This window comes from Anoplolepis gracilipes, chromosome 2 (assembly GCF_047496725.1).
Source record: "Anoplolepis gracilipes chromosome 2, ASM4749672v1, whole genome shotgun sequence".
In the NCBI taxonomy this organism is placed as follows: domain Eukaryota; kingdom Metazoa; phylum Arthropoda; class Insecta; order Hymenoptera; family Formicidae; genus Anoplolepis; species Anoplolepis gracilipes.
Window position 1 is genome coordinate 600,063 of NC_132971.1, and position 24,939 is coordinate 625,001.

The following is a 24,939-nucleotide window of genomic DNA, read 5'->3' on the forward strand; positions in this document are numbered from 1 at the left end:
TTATATTTATTATTTATGCGTACAGTAACATTGGCTAGAATATTTATATTACTTATAATTTACAGGACAACAAAGTTAGAAAAGAAAAAAATGATAAAGCGGTGTGTCAAGAAATGCATTATTTTAGAATCAATCTTGTTAATTTTTCCATCTATTATTTTTAATACATGGGAATTTATATGAATAAAGCCCAGACCGATACATTCTTTGTCAAAATATATGCAAGTTTTGAAATTGTTGAATTTTATTAATAACATAGTAATATAATAGTTGAATTTTTTTAATAGTATATTATTTGTTATACTAATGTACGCAATTTTCTAACTTTTAATACAAAAGTATCAAGTAGTGTCTGTGTCCCATCGTTAAAAAAAAATTGGAAAGCGGCAAAGATGACGCATTTGAAGTGCAACTAAAAGCTTTCAACGAAATTATAGCATTTTGCAAGCTGTAACAAAAGAATTAATTTTTTTGGTACATTATTTTTTACAACTTTTAATTCTTTTAGGACCAATGAGAATAAAAATTGACATATCATAATTAATAATTAATAATAATACCATAATTTATTCTGATAATTCTCTATTAGATAGTATCTATAAGTCCTACTCTTTATTTCAGTTGCAATCATTGTATGTGTTATACTATACAATTTATTTTATTCGTTTTAATTTGCAAATTCTGAAAAACTTTACAAATAAATATTACATATATATAATTATTTGAATAATGTCATATTTGATATTATATCACGATTCCGATAACCTTGACAATTTAACAATTGTTTGAAAATATTTTTTTATAATAAACAAAAAATTTTAATACATGTATACATAAATATAATAATATATAAATACATCATATATGTCATATATATGAAATATGTATCATGAAATAAGTACATGAAGAAAGATATTTTTTGAATTTGGATTGATATTAAATGTAATATTAAATATAATGAAAAATATAATGAAAATAATGAAATTTATTTATTACTTTGAAAGTAAAAATAAAGGTCAAAAGGTATAAAAGATTTGTTTTTTAATTTTAAATTATATTCGATCGTATTTATGATAATATTTAATCTGCTGATTGGGGCTCTGATTTTTTACCTTTTATTATATATTTCTTTTTGACTCGTTAGAGCCTATGCGAATTGTTCATTATTTTACCTAAAAATATAAAAGTAATTTCAAGAATAAGATTTTTTATAAACTTTGCTTTTATATTTTGCATTTTACAAAGATTTCGGACTGTTCCAATAAATTCTTATAATATTTATTTAAAAACTAAAAAAATATGTATTATGTCGATGTTACCAATATAAAAAAAATTTTCGCGGGTATATTTTATGTAATTTTGCGTTTTGTCTTTTGAGTTATGAATGAATTAAAATACAGTAAACTACTCTTTTATTTACAGTGTATGATGACATCCCAGGCGTTAAAATAATGTTACTGTTTAAAATTTGAACATGGTTTGGACGTGATTTGATCATCCGTCATGATTTAAGAGTGATGCACACTAGCCAATTTATTTATTTCGAATTATTCAATTCATTTATTATGATAATTTTGCTGCGAGGGATGAACATCACATTATTGTATTCATCATTTTAAATTCAAAAAAGAATTTAAATATATATATATATATATATATATATATATATATTTAAATTCCTTTTTGAATTTAAAATTTTCGTTGTGAAAAATGTGTAAATTTCTCCAAGCACTCTATAATATTCAGTGGATAAAACGGCCATAGTGTCCCGCGGACAACCAGATTAAGAAACGCTATGAGTTCTCTACCTTACATAAATCGTCTTAAGTTATTACTCCAAGACGGGAAAAGGTTCCCACTAAATGTCCCCCTGTGCAGTAAAATGCGATAAGTCCGTTAGCAGTCTTGCTGCTAAGGATTCTCCCTCTATGAAGCCTGCTGGCGAGATTCTATCGTCTTATATAGTACTTTGAAACACATTTGGTGTATTCAAATGCAAAGTGGTTGCGACAATGTAATTCCTCTTATAGATAAAGGGATTAAACCAAGCGAATAGTTTTAATCCATCGATTCAGGATAAAAATCTTGAAGAAATCTTTAGAATTTAAATGATGTATTTTATACATGAACATTTTTATTCACGCTGTTCTTTTTGGTGTTAATAAAAAAATGTTAAAATTTTCGTGAAATATCTAGCGCAAAAAATAGATTTGTCTCTTTATATTATAGCTAAGGAACAGCTGCTATATATATTTTCACCTAGATGACAAGTTGCATCTCATTGCGATGTAATTTGCACGCGGCCAATTTACTCGCGGGTTTAAATAATGCGCATGCAAGCGCAATCATACACAGGAAGATAGCGCGACGATAAAGGATCGCGCGGAAGATATACGTTAAACAGGCTATTTGTATAACATTTATTTTATACGATTAACATAGTTGACTGTCTGAGTGCCGCTGGCACTCTCGTCGAGATAATGAGGTCGTTCTTTTGCGATAATCCTTATCGACTGGGATGCCACTGACTGAAACTCCGGACGCGACAGTCACATTCAGTTCTGAAGCAAACGCGCGATCGTCGCCATACATTCTACACGCGGCTGAGAATATTCGCGTTTCCAGTTATATACATCAGTTAATTTCCGCGAATATTTTTGGGTACGTAAATTCATATCCACAAGTGTACACGCACTTAAAAATTCATCGTTTGATTAATGATAGAAATTGTATTTTCCAGATGTCTGTGACATTTTTATTCATTATCTCAATCTTACTTTTTAATTTTAATTAAATATCATTGTAGTGTATATATCGTTCTGACAAAGAGAAACAAAACTGAACTCACTCTAATCCGTTACTCTCTAAATCTTATTGTTAGTTTAAATAATGAAGTTATTATTTCTTGGAAAAAAGAGAAAAATCCAAACTATAAGAATACACAGAAAAAAAGTAAGTGTCAAATCAAAACTTATATACTCATATGAACGCGTTCATTCATTTCATATATACGCAACAATTTATAATCTTCTTAGAAGAATTTAAAAATCTTAAATTTCAACAATATTATAATCTTATTTCAATATTACAATTGTCATTTCAAGAATAAAATAATTATTTTAACTCTAAGACAATTATAATCTTCGATTTTAACATGTGTTATTTTCTAGCCAACATTTTTTCCTCTCCATTCAAGCAAAATTATTCTTAAATAATAAGAATATATTTTTCTTGATTGAACTATATAAAATGTCTTCATCCAAGCAAATTTTCTTTGTTTGACGCAATATAATCTCATTTCAAGATTTACATTTTGAAACTAAAGATATTGTCAAAATAAGAATATTTTTTTTTGTAATTTTTATTAAGTGAATTAGTCGAGACTTTTCTCATCGTCATTTATTAAATTCACATAAATACGACAATTGCGTGCATAACATCATCGAGGCATTAGAGATAATGATGACGAGCGAGCTGTCACGCAATATAGGTAGTTTACATCATATTTCTCTACTTCATTTGGCAGTTACACTCGTCGGAAATGTTCGGCGACGCGTCTGTGCAGAGACTAGCCGTAAATAATTCAAAATTGTCATTCTCGTTAAACATTAAGGTCAGAAATGACCGTGTCAGATGAAATCACAGAATATTTACTACAACGTTGATATTTTGGTCCTTTTCAATATTAATAGCGAGTACTTATATACGTATGTAATAACACATTATCACAAGTGTTATCACACATATTAATATTTTAAAATTTGTGTTATAAGATCTATAACAATATAATCCTTTTTTATTCAACAAAAAATAGAAATTTATTATATATCTGTTGCATACACACACATACAAATATATACACTTATTTGAATTTTTAATATAGTAAATTATAAAAATATTTCTAAAATATCTCATGTGGGATATATGTATATATCGAGAATATTAATTTTCCATTAAAATATATCTTAATACATATAGATTCTTTTGTAGTCTGAGATATGACTCAGAGTCTCGATAAGAGCAATGTCAATTTGTTTTTGAGCACTATCAGTTTCGTCTGTCAAAGTTTAATTTAATGTATCGAGAAAACAAGACTTTCCTCTTCAGTTGCTTAATGGAAAGCGTCTGTCTTTACTCGAGTGCTATAATCGGTGCAGTGTGGCACACACCGGGTCCGCTTGAAATTGCAATTCATGGAAGATCATTCCGACGTATACGCTAAAGAAAATACGCGAACTATAAAGATAAACGCAGACGAGGCTAATGTGGCCGTAATGCGAAACAGTTGCGAACGAACGGGTATCTTCGAATTATCTAGAAAATGATTTACGATCAAGGTGACAAACGTGTATATTGTTAAACAAATCTATCACATACATTTGTATCTTTTTTTATTATATTTTAACGTATCGAAAGATTAATCATATAATTATTTCCAATCTTTTAATCAAGCAAATCACAAGCTGTTATTTTTATCATAGAAATTTTTTTCAAATTACATCAAGCAAAAACCATCACGCGCGATCTTTAATTTTTTCATATTTTATATTTATATATTTTATACATATTATTATGATTTTCCATGTTTGCATGCATTCACGAGAAAGTAAATAACACTATTCACGCGATCATTAGATACGCATCGAGTATGATGAATACGCTTGTTATAATTGAGAATCAGCGCGGAAGACGGTGATATAAAGCAGACGAGCCTATCCAGGACAATGGTTCGTAATGCAAACCAACGTCCGAAGGTCGTCATCGTGCCTTTTTCAACGAACAAAACGTCTTGCCTCGCCTCGTCTCGCCTCGTCTCGCCTTGTCTTGTCTCGTAGAAGACGTTGAGTCAGTCGAAACTCGTGCGCGAATCGACGCGGAAGACGATTTAGCATAATCGGTAGAGCTCGCGCGATCTGACAGATTCTACATTAAAATCGGAAATAAACTCTCGCTCGATTACGCACGCGTCTTAAATAGATTTTCAAGATAATGCGTCATAAATGGAATTGAGTAAAGAATCCATTTATTGCGCTTCGATATGAGAAGAAAATATTGATAGAAATCTATTCTCTATAAAATCTATAAATTACAAATTACAAGAACATATTATAATACAAAAATTTTAATTAAAGGTTAAAAGTGATGAAACTTGAAGAAAAGCATATTGCATTTGACTGACGCAGAATCGCAAGGACACAGTGATACGTTATATTGCATGTCATTCTGCTACGCGAAGCGTGTAAAACTTCATTATTTACTTCTCTGTTTTTGAATTTTTGCAATGTAATACAGCAATTAATTAAAAATGCATATAAAGTAGATTTTTTGCTAATCTAAAAAATATGCGACCGAGGAAGCGGTAAAAATCATTTAAAAAGCATCAGCTTAATCGTACGATTTGCTTAACGGTAGTGTGTAGTAATAATTGATGCTACAGTGGAAAAAACGAGAAAATATTTCAAGAAATTTATTACGCGAAATATAATTTTTCATTAAATAGAATTAAATATAATAATAACTGCATATTTATATTTAAAGTTTTCTCGATGCAATAATATAATAAATCTTTCGTTTTAGTAATTAGTGTGCAAACTCGTAATTCTCGGAATTATATAAATAAAGAGAAAGAGAGAGAGATATAATTGACCAGTCATAATGTATAAATAGGTATGACATTTTGATATTTATGCTGCTTAAATTTCATTCAATCACATTTGTATTTTTGCAAATCATGTATTGAGAAAGACATGATTCATCGATTACCTACGTCGGTCAATACGAGAATATCGAAGAGACAGCTGCATGATAATACGTATTTTATGAATCGACGTAAAAAAATTCATAACTTTTTCCTTGATATTTTAAATAATTTAAGTATTTTAAACACTGATAGATCTATTCTTTTTAACTAAATTGATTGTTAGTTCAGAGTTTATCTTTCTTCTTCCAATGGGAAGAGAAAACTAGTGCAACCAGTTTGATTAAAAAAAATAAATTCAATATTATTAATAGCGTACTTAATGTAAGAATATTTACATTGTATTTAATTTTCATCATGTCAGTTATTATTATTATACGAATTTAAAATAGACTATTTTTTAGCAAAAAAAATTACTTAAAATTTATACGAGAAACTTGTTTGCAATATTTTATGTAAAATTGAAAGATTTTGGATAATTAACCTTTAAAAGAAAATAAAGCGACTAAATGGTAAAATTATTTTAGAGGGCTATTTTATAAATAAAATAAACTTTTTAAATCATCAATCGCGCGAATAGGCGGATTTAATGCTACGCGGACAAGCGCAGTCGATTCGTAACCGCGTTAACTTAATTTAATTTAATCAAATCACGTGTTTCAGTAAAATGTTACAGTCGTAGACAATCCCGCATTTGATTTGGTTTCATCTAATCGAAGGTCGGAGCATCGACACCGTCGCATTTTCTCAGTTATTTTGCGCGCGGTTTTCTCTTATCATTTCATTTCGACGCGATAACATGCTTCTTTAAAAACGCTTCGTACCAAATTTCCAGTTTTCATCAACTGCGATTAAAGTCCCGTCCTGACGGAACAATATAGCTCGAAAAATGGTTTGGGACGATGGGCTCTCGGTGAAAGAAGTGACGGAAATGAAGAAGAAAACACCACGGTTTCCGTCGCGCGAGCGGAATTTCGCGATGAGAAGACGCGGTCCTCGCAGATCCTCCTCCCTGTTTCTCGGAGGGGCATCGCCGATCGGCGTTCCTCCGGTCGAACCGCAAGATGCCGTGGAACCTGATCGTCACGTGTACAAGGATCCACAAAGATGCAACAGAGATTGCAATGTGTAAGAATTTATTTATTTTTATCGATGCATATCGCGTCACGCAAGCAAAGACGTATATTTTGTCGTTGCTTAATTTACCGTAAAAAAATGCATGCTAATGAAAGTGCATTGGAATCTTGATAAAATATAATACAAATAAGAGAGTTGTATGCGTACAATATAAAAAAATATATGCATATTATATAAAAAATGTTACTAAAAATTTCTCGAATTGTGAGATATGCATGATTATGGTTTAAATTTTATATCTCACTTTTAAAAAATATATATGTATATACATATATATACTTATTTATTAATTTAAATATTTTATAAACAAAAGTCCTAAGTAATTACGTAAAAGAAATAACAACGTAAAACACGGGTCATTAGTATGCACAACTAGTGGATATAAATTGGAGTCTGCAATTTCGAGCGAATTATATGATCAATACGAGAAGAAACGTGCAACAAATTATCCACGTATTCCCTAACAATTTGCCGGACCGGTTGACACCAATGGTGACTGTCAGGATGACTTATCGTCGTGAAAGGAAACGACATATCACGCGCGCATAGAGGTCAACAGCCGTCCTTTCATTTAACGAGGTCATTAACGAAACATCCTCGTTATACCGAGGCGTATGCCTCAGCAGAAACCCGAGGGAGAGTAACCTGTCGCTGTTCGCTTTTCACGGCTCATAAGTTCTTCCCGTGATTTATCGATGAACGTTGTGATAGTGATAGCGGAAGCTAAACTTCTTCGGATTTATAGGATCAGTCGAGCGACTAATTCGTCCGCGGGCTTTAGTTTGTGCACCCTCGCAGAAACGATTATAAATTGACGTAAGATAGGCGTAAGATAACATATATCATATTTGGAAAACATTATATAACGACGAGATATACATATATCGTCATGTTAGTCAAGCTACGAATTCGGGAGTTTTCAATTAACGAAAAATACAGAAGAACAGAATTTTGTATGTGATTCGATCGCATTGAGTTGGCACGCCTCGAAATTTACTCTGGATTATTTTATTCGCTCGATGATAAATGTGTGTTGAGAATGAAATGAGAACGTAAAGTGAACGTTTTGGATTATATATGACTTATCATTTGGATTATTTAATATATTGTATATTAATATAGATTGCATGGAAAACAATGTATGTGTCAAGATAATATTATTGAATAAACTGAAGAAATTAAGCGTTAATAGAAAGTAATAAAATTGATAATAAATATAAAATATAAAACAATAAATAAGTACTATATAAATAATAACAAAATAATAATAATAAAATGCGAATATTATAAAAAAATATGAGAGAGAAACAGAGAGAAAGGTAGAATAAAATATGTTAAAATTAATAATTATATAAATATTTTATTAACAAATATCTAATTTTACTCGCAGTTATAAAGTTATCAATAGTCACATCAATAGTTGTGTGAATCTTTTTATATTTTGCTTTCTTTTTGAGATTATTTAAGAAATGTTAGTTTTATAGAATGTGTTTAGAGTAATTTTTGTAAATCCGTTTGTGTCCGTTTCGCAATTTATACGTTTACATCTATTTCATGGGTTGATTAAATCTTCTTTCGCGCAAACATTTCGCGACAAAAAATGTATTAAGCTAAATACTATATATAATCTTTTTCTCGTTAAGTCTTTCGGACATATATATTTACGTAATACAAGTCGTGCGGAAATGGCCTTATATTAGTAGTATGGAGTATGTTTCAAAGACGTACAAATCCAACAGTAATCTCCCATGTGCGATATGCTATCCAGTGGAATCAACATAATCATAATTGATAACAAGATCGATCAATCGTCTTATAAGATTTTGTACTGCGTTGCTTAAATTGACAAACATGTCTAATCGTCATTAAAGTTATGTAACGCGTGTATACAATATCTTGTAATTCACTCGAGGATCGAATATACAAACACAAACGATAAAGAGAGCTTCAAAATTAACTTTAAAAAACGTACAATTGGATAAAAATATCTAGATATGTATAACTTAAATAATTATATAATATAATATACTTAAATATTGTAAAAACGTAGTATAACTTCGAAAATAGTTTGCTTAAAATTAAGTTGCAAGTAAATAATGCAGTATTTTGTTACTTTTTTTATCTTTAAATTTCACATATATACGGATCGAACGTAAAATTATAAATACATTGTCATGTGTCACGAGTGAAAATAATAAAAGACTATACCGGTTACGGCGCAGTTTCGCTAAATAAAGCAGTCAATTACTAATTAAGGTGCCATTTGAAGGAGGGCCAGCTATAACAAAGTCGCACGCTTCCACGCGCCGCGCGTTCCAAGTCTTACCAGAGAATTTAGTCGTCGTTCAACCCAGCACACACAGCGCGACGTCAAACTCTCGGAAGATTAATCTTCGTGCGTTCGTGAACCAGAATAAGTTATGGACTCATTGCCAAGGTGATCCGTTCGGCAAATCCGGTTCTCCGTAGATCGCGATTCGACTTTGTCGAAGCTCATTATTCTCTCTGTCGAGGTACCATCTCAACAAATAACAAACAACGCAAAATTTTTAGAGTAGCTAAATCTCTACAGTGACATAAATCAAGCGAATGAATGAATGAACGAAATGCTATGGTGATAGTTTGGATTTACAGTTATTACAAATAAATTTTAAAATAACGTTATCGTCCTGAATTTTAAGACTTAGTCTTTCTAAAGAAATAAAAAAAAAATAAAAAATATATCGAAGTACATTATCAGTAAACTGACATAATTTTTAGAGTTGCATTCTATTTTAATATGCGTATGTACACGCAATTTTCGAAACACTATCTATAAATTTCAATGGTTTTTTTCAATCATAATTATTATTTTATAATTTAGAATAAAGCACATATGTGTGACACCAAAAAATGGCATTTACATATTATTTTTCTATATAATATTTAATATTTTGTGAGTAGAGCTATATAATAAAGGTAATAAAAGCGAAATAATTGTATACACGAATATATGAAATAAAATTTAAATGAAAAGTAAAACCATTCCTTTTCGAGATGTAAAGATTGATTATTATAATTTAGTCGTTAATGCTGTTGTTAATCATTGTTAATAGTACTTGAATTATACCAGCATGCGTGGCGTGTCTCGTAAATCCCATACATCGGTGTGCAAGTTTGAAAGGGAGACGCAGCATTTACGGCCGATCTCGCGAGAGAGGGTCTTCGTTGGCCAAAGAACTGAGTCTGCCAAAACCTTGTCAAAACTTATGTCACGGATTTGCAAGGCGAAACTACGCCGTCGCATCGAGCTTGGCTAATGCACTCGCACCGGGTAGTTACTCATCAACATTTCCTTACGTAAAGTCAAACGAATTAATGCTCAAATATCCTCTCTGACGCAAAATTTTTGAACACGTGGCCCGCCGCACGGTTGTCATTTATCACGGATATATTAGTCAATTATTATATGAAAAATGATTTATAGCGAGTTAGTTAAATGACGTGAATCAAAATTACTATAATTATTAAGACATACATGTAAACTACCATATTTTCAGTTTTCGTTTTTATTAATCTGAGTAATCATAAAAAAGTCGCTTGATTTTCTTACAAAGACATTGCGAAATAATACATTTGCGAATAATATATATCACGATCGGCATAATTTGAAAAGTTAAATACCGCCACTATATATAATAAATAATAAAATATTTACAATATATATAATTAATTACATATATTATATAATACAAAGAAAAAGTTTTTCTTCTTCTAGTATACATATATATATATATATATACTAGAACTTATTTTCTTGAATTTCTAAACGCTAGGATGAAAGCAATTTTTCTACCACCTCACGTTATTACACATACATAGAAAGAACACAAAATTTCATGTCGTTGGAAATGCTGAGTGTTCGCCTTATGGTCTGCAGCGTGCATAAATCGAACACGCGTCTTCTTTAACGAGCCAAGCGAAATGCCATAGTGTCATTTTACACGGCAACTTACACGCTCGACACTGGTCGGAATCGAAGCTAAACGCCGGCCTTGCAACGTGATTTGTGTTCCTTTATTGGAACACAAATTGTTCGTGCTACCGTTTTTCACCTGTGATTTCATCTAGAAATTTCGTCGCAAGCGGCAAATGATAAAGTTACAATCCATATACGTGCAACCAATTAATTAATTATTTATAACATCTGATTGAATAATTTATGATTAGTTAATTTGAATATGAAAAAATTACTCATAAAATTCCATGGAGTCTAAGATTAATTTGAATAACTAAACTTTCTTAATAAAACTAATTCAACAAGTAATTTTCAAATCAATATCTTCTGAAAAATCGATTATTTTTTATATTTTCTTAATCGAAAAAAAAAAAAAAATAAATTAAAATATTTTTTTTTTTAAATTTATTCCGGCCATTATGCATTAAATTCAGACTACAATAAATACTGCATCGTCATTTCGCGAAATTTCCTTCTGTTCCACGATGTTGTCACATCAGACAAACGATTCCCATTTGCGTCGAATGTTCCGAGTCATTCGAAAGCACCCGATTGAGGCCTACAAGCTACTTTGAAACTCGACCAAGTTAATGAGAGCTTTGGCCGAGCTTTCGACTATGAGCAACAGACGCGAGCAGAGTCGCGCTTGCGCTATCGCGACGGCACGTCGTTTCTCTCACAGCCACCCGGTATAAACTATACTATAGGTACACACCTACCATCGTCATCGTCGTCGTCGTCGAAGCGCATGGCGCCAGTTTGAAGTACGCTTCTCCTGCGGATGCACTCTTGCGTGGCGCGTGTCGTTGCGTTCCTAATCCCAAGTTAGATCCAATTTTCCCGGTTTTACAGTGTGTCGGAAAAAAAATCATATCTCACTACAATCGTATCAACGATTCTGAGGAAAATGATAGTGACAGTTGAAAAATCATGATTTTACATTCGCGTCGGGATACCCATGAGATTTATAGTGACAGATGGTTGAAAAACGCGTAATTACAGAAATTGCATTATATATTTAGGATAACTGCGTCTTAAAAAACATCTGCGAGAATATATGTGAGTGCATGTACTCGGCGGCTTGACTTATGTCAATCATTATTACATGACTTGAGACAACTCTGCTGTAGTATTGATGCTAATCGATTTCAATAAATAAAAATATATAAAATAAAAATAAATAAAAAAATAAATAAAAATATTTCTGAATTATTTAAAACTCATTTTGATGAAGGCAGAAAGTCTAATAATTAAATTTAAACAAACGCGCTATAAGAAATTTCTCTTTCTTTGACTCTTCTATTTGGTGCAGAATATACATGTATTTTCTTTTACTATAAAATGCTAACACATTCTGTATTCAATTCAACATAATGTGATGTCTATTTATGAATTTAAAAAAATTCACAAATGTATGTATAGAAAAAAACTTGACCTGAATGTAATGAATATTTCAATGAATATGTCAAACGACAATATGAGTGAAAAATAAAATTAATTAAAATTTATTACGACAGTTGGATAAACGCGATGCTGTAATATTTTTTTTAACAGAAGAAACATTTATATAATAAAAACACATTATAAAAAAAAAAATCGCGAAAGAATCGCATTTATTTTATAGAGCTACAGTTTGTTGTGACGCATAATATGATTGTAGTGAGGAAAGACGCGCTTGGTCAGACCCTGCGGGTTGTCATTTTCCCGTTGTATTATTTACTATTTTATTATTTACGGGAGCGTCCAAAAGATTTCGTGTGAAGCACGAGAAGCTGCGTTGTATCGTGCGTTATTGCGTCTATTTTCGACGACGACTATTACCAGCGCTTAATATAGCATACATTTATCTAATTAATAGCTATTAGCCGAGAGCGCGGCATCCGATTCCTGGTTAGCTTGTTGGCACGATGTTGTGTTAAGCCGAAAACTTCCGAGCATCTACTTTCTTTCGCGACACCTGTCAGTGAGTCGACTGAGCGATTTACACACTATAACTTGTATCGAATAATCTACGATTTTACAATCTATAAGAATTTATTATGTTTCTTTTTTTTTTTAATTTTATTTCGCTCGAAATGTTTATTTGATTCAACTCTATTTAGTTAGTTTATTTTTTTCCATCCACGCTAATTAAACATTATATTTTACACACTGAGATAACTTTCATCTCGAAAGATATGGTTCTTTCTTCAAGAATCATGTGTATCGCTGTATCAGTGGAGATGCACGACTTCCGCGGATAAGTATAATGATGATTATTGTTTCATGCATATGTCAAGATCTACGGGAAATCCTAGTTTTAGATCTTACTCTCTCTCTTGGCAGACCAAATCTGTAACTGACTAACAGGCATCCTCTCTACCGCGATGATTCACCTGCGGGCAAAATAGCTGCTTTCCAGGTAAAACCGTTTCTAAGATGGAAAAGCGTACGCGCGCTATTAAATTATTAACATTATAACTCTCAATTATAATAATCCATTAATTTAGTCATTGTGTTCCGCGTGAACCTCCTCTTGCTTACGTCAATCCTCTTTATACAACTTTCATCGACGCCAGTCAGCATGTTTTATTCAGCGCGTGCAACAGAATTGTGCAAAAATAGCAATTTGAGTCAATGTATTTCCGTGAATTACGTGAAATGTCAACATGTCCAAAGATCATATTCTTTTGGTGGCATTCTTTTCTATGATTGCCGATAAATAATGTGTGCTTTCTAATCAATCATGTGAATTTTTTTTGTAAAAAAGTTCTAGAAATATTCTAAACTTTTTTATACACAAATTAATGAATATATACTAAATATTTATAAATATTTTAAAACTTCAAGATACACAATATTAATTCAAGCTATTTTTGAAGTTTGTAAATATTTTACATATTGCTATTATTGTATCTTATAAAGATTCGAGGAAGACGTAGAATTCTTATTGGTTTGTTATCCATTATTTGCAGAGATCAAAAAATTTAATATCATACTTCAGTATATTAAATTTATTTTAATAATTTATATTATAATAAGGTTACAAAAAAATAACGATGTGCATACCAGTTCAAGAAAAATTCTATCATTATATAGAATCTGAAAAACTTTCTGTCGTTGTTTTTGAATCAAAGTTGGACAATATGAAAAGCTGACCACGTTCTTTCAGTCCACTATCTTTAATGTCAGATTTATCAGGATAATCTACCGGCGAGACAGCGTACGGCACTTTGATTATTCGCTTAACACATACACATATGAAAAGCCACGTAAGATCATGGACGTGTCTTTTAAATTCAACCTCGATAAGTCAATCGAACATGTCGATTGAAAGATTAGTAAGCTGACGGCATTGAGATTTACTTAAAATGATCTGACATTAGTGTTGGAACGAGAAGAAGGGAAAGAAAAAAGGAAGAGAGAGAGAGAGAGGGAGAGAGAGAGAGAGAGAGAGAGAGAGAGAGAGAGAGAGAGAAACTGAGAAAGGGCAAAGAGATGAAACCGAGTAAACGAGGCTATCCTCGATATGTCAAATAAACAATTAGTTATTAAGTTGGTCAGTGATCAGTTTCGCGACTAACGATATTTGTCTTTGATGTCGATCTTTCTGCTCTTCCAGTTCCAGATCCTTTTTGCGCGTTGAGCGGGACGAGGGACCGACGATCTTTCCCCACTATAAATAACCGGACGACTGTGAATCGTGGCGATTTCCGCAATGAAAATAAATTCAAATATACGTACGCGCCCGCGTTTCGCTCACCCGTCGTGCATCTCGTGGCACAGTGCAATTATTTTCGCAAAGATAGCCGGCACCCACTCGCCATTGATCATAAAATAAACCGTGAATATCGATTTGCCTAAATTATAAACTACATCGCGCTCGCACGCGATATATAATACAACGCCGACACAATGTTTACGTAATAATGTCCACGCGTTTCGTTTAATGTGACGAGATAAAGTAGATAATCTCAAAACACGTTTGATAAGTGTATTCGATTGGCTCGAATATACGTATATTATATACCTTATGATATATTATACACACATAATAATTTTATATATATAGTTTGAAAAAAATTTCCGACTTTTAATGCAAATGTTATGAGTCATAATTTAGAAACATTGTATTGTAAGTGAAAAATAAGAAAGCTTATAGAAAATATAAATTTGGCAATATGCCGTCCGTAAAAAAATATAAACATATGTTCTTACAGAGGACATATTGCCAAGTTGAAAAGTAACGAATAAATTCTGCTATCCTCTAGTTGTTAATTCATGCGTCTCGGGGTCTCTAGTAAATATTCATCGCCAATTTTTTATAATCGATGATCGCGTTTCAGTGATGTCTAACAATCTTTAATTAAAACATTAAATTAAAAATAATCACGTAAACGTTATCCTTTGAATAAACTTTCTTGCCATTACTCCGAAGCTTGTGAAATGATCGCAACGAACTAAGAGATCGAAAAAGTTGGAGAGAAATTAGTATCTCTGAAGACGAGAATGACAAAAGCAAGAGGGAAAAATCGAGGAAACATGATGCCGATTATCGAGTCGTCACCCTGAATGAACGATTGCAACGGCGTCACACGACGCCGACCCTGCTGTCGGGCCCGACGAGGATGAGCCCGAAGGGGCCCGGGAACCAGGACGGCCCGAAGATGGAGGTGCGGGTGTCGTGCGTGCCGACACCGGGCGCCGAGCCACAGGGCATCCGCGTCCGTATACCAGAGCCGAAGAAGCGGCCCATGAGCCCTCCTCTTCACGAATCCGTCGCGATGCGTACCAGATGTCCGTCCGTCCCGGAGAAGGACTTGTATCGGAAGACCTCGTCCCTGGACCGGCGGGATCGTTACTCCACTCTGTCGGGCGCGGAAATCAAACGGAGCTTCATCTCCGATTCCGCGGAATCGCCGCAAACACGCAGGCGGAACCCGATGTTGGACCGGAGGAACCGATATCCCACCATCACCGGCGCGGAACTCCGAAGGACCATGGCGATCGGCAAGTGTCCTCTCGAAGATGGTCTGGATCTCAGCCTGGCTCCGTGGCCCGGCATGAAATGGGCCTGCGTCCGGGTACTGCACCTCTATTGCAAGGTGTTCGACCAGTTCGAGTTGTTTGAGCTGATTGTTAGGTAATTACGTGTACATGACGGTTGATGGTACCGATTCGATACGTGACACTTGTGAGTGTATAATTGTGTATATAACTCTTGTTACTAATATAAGAGACACATATTATATACTTTCTTATCATTTTATCTATTACATATTAAATTTTACATTTATAATAATCTTGAAACAATCTTTAGAAAATCGTTTCACATTGCAAGGTTCGGGAAACTTTAAGCGTCTTTTTTTTTATATAAAATCAACGTAACATCATTCAGAGAATATATTGATTCATAGTTAAAAAAAATTCTTTTTTAAAGATAAATTCAAGGAATAAAAACTTATTTTCTTCTATGCTGATGTTTTAGAGAGAAAAAAAAAAAACACTTTTTTAAATTACTCCATTCAAATCAAGCTAGCTTTTATTTAATTGACTCATAATCGTTAACCAAATTTGTTTACGAAAGATGTCACAGTCTGTCAATCACCAAGCTTTTAAAAAGCCGCTAACATTCGAACGACCAGTGAACACAGCGTGAACGCAATTAGTTGCCGTTAGTATCAATTAGGTGAAGCTTGTAATAGTTTCCCAGTGACTGCTTTACGATGGAAAACGGCGAGAAAGCAACGCCAAGCCAAACCCACCCGAATGATTTATGTCAGGCTATGTTTGTAGGTTAATGAAGTTGATTTTTCGCGTTTATACGCGTCTGCTTACGAATCAGATTTTATTAGGCACGCAGTCTATCCTTCATCGTTATTATTATTGTCTTATTATATTACATAAGATGCACGAAAGATTGTTGCAAGAGTTCTCTACACGCGATTCTCTGCGATAAATATTTCGGAAATAATTTTTTTCTAACGCATACATATCACGCAATATTAAAAGAAATTTTATCAGACCAATCTTTTTATAAGACGAGATATATTTGTCATCTCTCTTTCCGCCTCTTTTTTTCGGTTAGCCGTGTTAATGTAATGATACTATGGTATGTCGCGTTTTTCTACTCCTTTTTGCCTCATGACAGATGAGACTTTCGTGCTTTTTCTTTTTCGCGCGCCTTCTCACAACGTCCCTTATATGCTTCTGTCAAAAAAGAACTCTCGTAGAATTTATCGCGTTATTCTACGCATTATATCTGCTACTTAACAAATTAACTTATCGTATCAAAACCGGATATCTGATACAATCCCAAAATTAAGTTTGATTTTTTTAATATCATAAAGTAAACTAGAGAGAGAGAGATACGTGGCAAGATATATTAATACACAAATAATGAATTCTTAGGAAAACCGTGTAACAATAATTTTATATAAATTTTTATAATGAAAATTAAAGTATATTGATCTGACTTTATTAAAATTTGTGATACTTTTAAAAATAATTATTACTTGATAAAAAAAAGCCAGTCTCTATACACACACACACATATATATAATAATAATAATAATAATAAGTTCCACTCAAATGTTAAAAAATTCTAAATAAATTTCTATAATTTGAATTTTTTTATATTATTATTTAATATATATTTTTTAATTATATTCATTATTCATTGGACATATCTGATTTTTTTGTCATAACAACATAAGATACTAACTAGATAAAAATAAAAAAGATTTTTATATGTTTATGTCTTCGAATTAGTAACTACAAATGTACACACGATTGTTCGAACGAATTCACATACAAATATAATATTATACATTTTCGTCATATTAACGAAATATTAATTTCAATATTAATTTGTACTCTCATGTAAAATATTGAAACGCATCCGAGTGGCGTGTAAATTCGGTAGGCTGTAATAAGACTATCGGGAAAAAGAGATGAATAAATGCCTTTCTGCAATGACCTTTTTAGCACAGAATTTCTCACGAGACCGTGTTACGGTTTGTTGGTAATCACGATAATTGTAAGACTGACATTATCCACGTGACATTATGCTTTCGAAGGCATTTCTTAAAAAGAAAAAAAATACAATAGGGGATATAAATTCATCAATCATTTTTAATATCCGAATTTTTATGTGTTATTATAAAGTTAATATGTCACTATATATATCGATTGTAAAATTTTAGATAAAACATAATTAGAAATATTTTAAAGACTAGGAATGCAAAATTATATAACTTGTTATATAGCAGATAACGCAATATAATAATATAATAAAAAAGAAGACAAATTATACATAAATATTATTATTCTTATATTAATAATTTATATAAATTATTAATATTTAATTCAAATGTATGTATTAATATAGAGTAAAACGTCGATCAAAAAGATATTTAAAGAGAAGTTACATAACACTTTGATATACGTAGTTATGATGAAAGCTGAGTTAAAGCAAAAACTTATATTCTATAAAGATCTAAAAAGGGAGGAATAATTTACTATTAAAATGTTTACTTTACATTGACGTCTGCATCAAATTAATTTCGTGTAAATCGGTCTTAAAATAAAAATATGTGGATTTAAGAAGGATATAAGAAGAAACAGAATAGATTCTTATTGCTACGCGATATATGATTCGAGTTCTTATCTGCCAATCGCATACGTAGATATAGCCACGAGGGAAAAGGTTTTCCTCGCATTATAGTTAGAGTCTCAGTGGCCTTGGAATCGACATCCGGAAGGGTGCGGTAGCAAGCCATCATAAATGTACGCCGCAAATGCATCCCCTTGATTACGATCGTCGTTCGATGCGATAGTCCCAGTATCGATCCGGTGTCCCGAATACGCTCTTTTCGCGAGTAAAAATTTCCTGTCGCACCCACGTGTTATCGATATCTTTTTACGCCGAGCTATGAATATCATATTTTACCTGTCGCGTTAATCTCACCCACGTTTGTTACAGAGCTATTCGAGCTACGATTTATCAATTGTCACTGATGAGAGATTGTAAAATATAAACGTGCAAAATGAGACGAATACTAAAACGCAATTTTTCATACCTATCTATTTTTATGAAAAGTATGCAAATAATTGTTTCAAAATTTTAAATTTATCTTCTTGTTTTAAATTTCTGTTATTTTGCATTCTCGCAAGTTTTGATGACAGTTCGCGATGATCCCTTCAACACCTTTCCATAATGTTTTATTAATATTTTACTTTATTACATGTTTAACAATATTAATTAACGCGATAACAATATTTAGCATCATAACGCAAATGAATTAATAATTAGTAAATGACGATAATTGTCGGAAAGCCAGTCATGAACGTTTAGAGCTGACAGCAATTACATTGTAGGAATAAGAGAAATGCAAAAAAAAAAAAAAAAAAAAAAAAAAAAAAGATTATTGGTTCTCAGTTTAATTAAGACGATCATTGACTCACGAGTATAAAGATAATAAAAGTTTATTGGACACCTGCTTTCATATATCATGTCCAGAGTTAATGAACAACATCAAATATTTATCCGAGAGTTTCTTAGATAGAAAAAATTTAATCGAGAGGCTTTAATAAAATCTCAAGATTCTAATAATCTATTATTAAATTAAAGTTTATATCAATTATATGGTACACAAATAATATAAAGTTATTTATTTATAATTTATTTATCTCTGTCTCTCTCTCTCTCTCTCTCTCTCTCTCTCTTTCAGAAAGAACTGCACTAGCTGCAAATGTCCGCGAGAAGCCCATGATGTTTGTCACGAAGAGTGGGTGTCTGTTAGGTCACGTTTAGGACTTAAAGGCGACGAGTCGAGCGGACCCATTGGTGTGGATCCTAGAGAAAGAGGCCTCGCTTGGGCACCTCCCGGACTTCCATCGCATAAAGTAAATATATTTTTTTATTTCTTTTTATTTGTATGTGTTTGTTATATACTATAAGAATAGACATTAATCAAAATACATTTCAGCGCAATTATATGTACGAGCTATTATATGCGTACGAAGAAATATTAAGAGAACGCTATGTCCGACCTACTTAATTTCCTAATTGCATCAGGAGCTAAACATTTACTTTTTAATTAAAGACATGTAATAATAATATGATAGATAGTGCATTAAAAAATTAAAAATCTATTATTATACAAAGTGAGAAATATGTTACCATCTATTTGTGTGCATCCAATTAATTAAAACGGTTCGTACAGCAAAAAGTTATAGATGCAATATCGCCCCATCAAACAATAATTCTTTATTCTTTCAATTTACTTATATCACAGCAAATCATCTTTTATATGTACCTTTATCTTTTACAGAAGTATCTCTATTTCTCAAGTTATTTTTTTAATATTATACAACCATATAAAATTAAAAATGAAAGAATACTATCGCATGCTAGTCTTTGGAAAATCTTTATGCGTCTGTCGCCGTTCGTGCACGAAGTGCAGCGAACAGGGTGGTTCCCCTAAACAGTCGTTTGCGGTTTATATCGCGAAGCGAATAGGATAATAATGGATGATTGTGGGCGAAGGAAAGGTAGAAGCGGAGCCGTACACATAGTAAAATAGATGCGCAAGACGTTTGACGGCCGACGAGAATCTTGCCTGGCATGCCGCCAGTTTTCAATATTTTTCAAAAAGCTCCGGCGCAAAGCTTTATGACTTAGAGCTGGACTTTATCACCGCCGGTGTGCTATATATTATACGGAGCGCTCCTCGTGTTTTTTACGAGCCCGGACCACTCGCGACCAATCAGCACTGTTATGCATTTATGATGTTTTCGATATTCGTGTGGGATATTGAAACCGCATCGTGTAGCTTGTTACCACGTTCTTTCGTCATGGAACATAAGCGAAAAAGAAATCGTAGTTCTCACGTGCAAGAGTCGGAGAAAAACACAATTACAATAATACCGATACTCTCCAAGAGGGATATTGTAAAGAGATACTGTAATTAGATATACCGTTATCATAAACATAATGTCTGTTGTCAAAGAAGATTAAAATCGTCTACTTTCTGTATATTATAAAACTTCTCTCACAGTTATAAGATTTTTTTTTACACCTATCAATTTGCACGGTTTTATTATTATTATGTCAATAATTTTTATGACATAATTAAAAAGATTTCAAATAAATATTCAAAAAACAGACTCTCGAATTTTTCTCATAAATTGTTTGTTATATTATTTTGGGCATGCCAAAGTAAAATCTTTTTTATTACATGATTCAAGAAGCATATATATATTTAATATAATTTCTTCAATTTTATATAAAAACTTAAAATAATCCGTATTATAAAAAAAAAAAACTATTAGTTTTATATAAATTAACATTAAAAGATCTTTAATCTTTTTTTACGTTTTGGTATTCAATTTAAAATATAAGAAATTAAAAAAAAACAAATATTAATATTTTTTAATTAACTAAAGAATTATTTACTTATTTGTTACGTCGACGTTCGCATATATTAACAATAAAAAACTTATCAGTATTCATATGCTTGTAATTTATTATACACGAAATATTAATATACACGAAATATTTTTCGCAGATAGAAGAATATTTTTCGATGCTACCAGAGATCGCTATACCAAGACTCGGCACGCCTGGCGAGCGACACAGAGATCGTCAGTTGGCGATCCAATTGCCTAAACAGGATCTAGCAAGGGCCTACTGTCGACACTTGGATCCCAAACATGCCAGCAGCGCCGACGATTTTATGGCTGCCAGAAACGAAATCGCCCTTGATATCGGTAGCGTGCAAGAAGTTTTCGAAAGAGATCTCGTACGTATAGGTTTAGTCTTCACTTCAGCGAAAAGTACATAGAAATACTTTATATAACGTGAAAATTGCTCGTCAATCGAGATTATTTTAATTTAATTTCATTATTTATCAGAAATCAACAACTGTAAGAATTGATTCAAATTATTAAAAAGAAATTGCTGACATTATATAGAACGCTTCTGAAATTAATTTCAAGTCGTGAACGAATCTGCATATGTTGACAGCGTCGAGGTTCCTAATATCCACTTTTGTTGCAGGAGTGCGGCGTGTGTGGATTGTCCCTGAAGTACGGCAGCCTCGCTGTGTCAGCCAGCAAACTGGGTCTCCTTTATCATCCGGCATGTTTCTACTGTGCGGATTGTAAAGAACTTCTTGTCGATCTTGCTTATTGCGTGCACGATGACACGCTTTTCTGCGAGAGGCATTATGCGGAACAGCTTAAAGCGAGATGTGCCGCATGTGACGAAGTGAGTAACCATATTTTTAAAGCCGTTATTTATTGTATATGAAACATGTATAGAGCTAGCTGATTTGAAATTTAATATTCTCGTGATCTGTTATTGTGTACAATTTGCATAAAAAATTTATACTGTCTCAACTAGTAATGTTATGTATCATAAGAAATCCTATTAGTCAAATAATCTATAAAATATTTTGTTATTATAAAATAAAATTTTAATACATTCAGAATAAGACCAAGATATAAATTCTTAAAATATTTTAAATTTTATTTGTGCAGTTTGAATATTATAAGATTGAATACCAAGAATTAACAAGTTAAATAAAAATGAGGAAGAATGTGATATTAATTACTTAAAAAGAAAATTATAGAAAACGTTTATAATATAAGAATATAAAAATTTGAGAGAAAAATATATTAATTATGTCTGTATATTTGTTTCATATAAATTTAATGTAATATTTCATATAAACGTAAACAGACAATTTTCAAGTCATGCTTGAAAGTTGTAGAAAAGTTTTTCAAATATTCCATATTAATTATTTTATAGAATATCTATACTTAAACAAACTATAAAATCAGAACTCTTTCTTGTTGATATAAATCAAATATCTATATATTTTATAAATACATTCTTTACAAAACAACAGATAGATGATATAAAATTTACTAAGAAACAAAATTATCGTTAGGCGTTAATGAAGAAAAGTCGAAATAGTCGAAGCAGGTAATCGTCAGACCGCAGTGGATAGTGAGTTTATCCGCAGCCGTCTGCCTTACCGGCGACGATATTTTACAATATTCTGCAAAATTGTGGCATTGGCAATAGATATCAATATCTGCGAAATATATGATTTTGATGAAAGCGAATTTGCATAAAAATCGATATGAATTCATTCAGTCCGATCATTTAATACATTATTACATAAAAGGTAAAAAATATTGTATAAAAAATTTAAAAATTTTAAAGAAGAGAAAAGAATCACAAACAGAAGGTTTGGTATAGTTTATAATTTAATATTACAATATTAGGTTGAAGGATACAATTAATTATACGCAATTTGATCTATACCCGAGTGTATTTTATTCCCGGAATGTGAATTGAAAGAGCCGACGTGCCCATTTAAGGCATTGTCGCGATATGGCTCTGTAAGAGGCTCTGCCTCGTGCAAGATACTCTACATCATCTTGCCAGACGTTTTATTACGCTGATGGCATTGATTTTACATTAAGAAAACTTGAAATCTCGATGACCCAAATATAAGAGTTCTTGTCAAGGTAAATGTTCAGTGTATCGGCAATTTGGTTTTCAATGATCGCGTATCACTAAGCTACAACCGGTTCTCCACAGAGATGCGTATTTATCTTTACATTGCACAAAAGTATGCAAAACAAACTGGCAGATTATTATAATATTATATGTTTTTTGCAATTAAATTTTATACTATAGCTGTGTAATATTAGCCATACGCACAAAAAAGCATATTTAAAATATAAAAAAATATAAAAAATTAACAATTTCAAAAAAAAAAAAGCTGGAAAACACCTTCTTTTTGGAATAATATAATTCTTTATTTATGAAAAAAATATAAAATACATTTGCAAATGTATTTTTTGTATGTATAAATGACATTGCATAAATGGCACATACATATATTTGACCATGGCATTATAGGTTTTGATACATAGGCTTTTTTTCAAATGATAAAATAAATTTGAAGATATATATAAACACAACCTTTTTAACACAAGTTCTTACTTGAGTATCTAACAAGTTGACATATACAATGCATGCGCATACATATGCAATCTGCTCATCGCAGTTTGTTTCGATACATACATTATATACAATGAAATATTACGTGAAATGGCGCAACATAGATATAAAAGAAAAGATATTATCCTCTTCTTAAAATATCTAAATAATAATAATAAATGTCGCGTGAGATCGTGCGCTGTTGTCTCGCTTGTTGCGCAGAAACTGGGCCACTTTCGGCTTTATTTAGATGAACCAAAATAGAGATCGCGAAGAGGATAGCGAAGGTACATCATACTCGATCGTTCATCACTCTCAGAACTTTGCAATGCAAATTATATTACGACAACGCGGATCGTCTCGATCTGTTCGCGAAGAGTTTCAGTTTTTATTGTAATAATCTACCACAAGTCAATTGGTTATAATAATTTATATGACATAAAATATTGCGTTCAAAAAATTAAAAGTAATGTATAAAAAATCTATGAAAAGCGGAGCATTAAGTTTCATAAATCATTGAGTATCATAAACCTATTTATATTGAAAAGATATCGAAATAAAGAATCATTTAATTACTTTGTTTACTAAAATATAAAAAGTTTTCAAGTCTACAAAGAGGGATTTATTTTGATGAATATGAAGATTAGCGCCTCGATATCTTAATTATAGATATAATAATAAGAATGACTTTTCATAGATTGATTACAAAATCTATAACTAAAATAAAAGATTTTAGATTTTTCTGTAAAATAAAATTATATAAATTATAGCTGATAATAGTGCTTACAATTAGATATTTATTTCAAAATATTTATTAGAGTATTATAAATTATATTTCAGATTACTATTAAAAATTATGATTTTCGTGTAATTTATGTAATCTCGAATTACGTAACATAAGATTGATCTGAGATGTAAAAATATCACATTTCAATATGTATATTGTTTGGCTCTTTGAGATGACAGAATTTGGATGCATCCACGAAATATGAAATATTAACTATTTTCTCAAGAAATGTCGTCTCTCAAATTGATTTTAATCCAACCGGAAATCTCGTGCTTTAATCCTTTGGCCAGTCGGTAATCTATTTTGATTCCTTGTCGAAG

At 31.7% G+C, this 24,939-nt stretch overlaps 2 protein-coding genes across 5 annotated transcripts in view; both read left to right on the top strand.

The window, feature by feature from the left end:
* LOC140676129 (uncharacterized) overlaps positions 1-6,826 on the top strand; it is a 42,447-nt gene extending 35,621 nt beyond the window's left edge. The window contains exon 3 of the mRNA XM_072910849.1: positions 6,534-6,826. Coding sequence (XP_072766950.1) covers positions 6,534-6,579 — 46 coding nt within the window. The 3' untranslated portion in view covers positions 6,580-6,826. The remainder of the gene's footprint in view (positions 1-6,533) is intronic.
* Positions 1-24,939, top strand: part of LOC140676130 (four and a half LIM domains protein 2-like) — a 77,159-nt gene that overhangs the window by 19,230 nt on the left and 32,990 nt on the right. For 2 of the 4 annotated variants that reach the window (XM_072910855.1, XM_072910854.1), the window contains exons 2-4: positions 19,544-19,718; positions 21,383-21,616; positions 21,874-22,083. In XM_072910855.1, the coding sequence (XP_072766956.1) occupies positions 19,544-19,718; positions 21,383-21,616; positions 21,874-22,083 (619 nt within the window). Of the gene's footprint in view, positions 1-6,587; positions 6,827-14,944; positions 15,955-19,543; positions 19,719-21,382; positions 21,617-21,873; positions 22,084-24,939 lie in introns of those variants that run through there. The other 2 variants (XM_072910853.1, XM_072910852.1) reach the window with 2 other exon arrangements.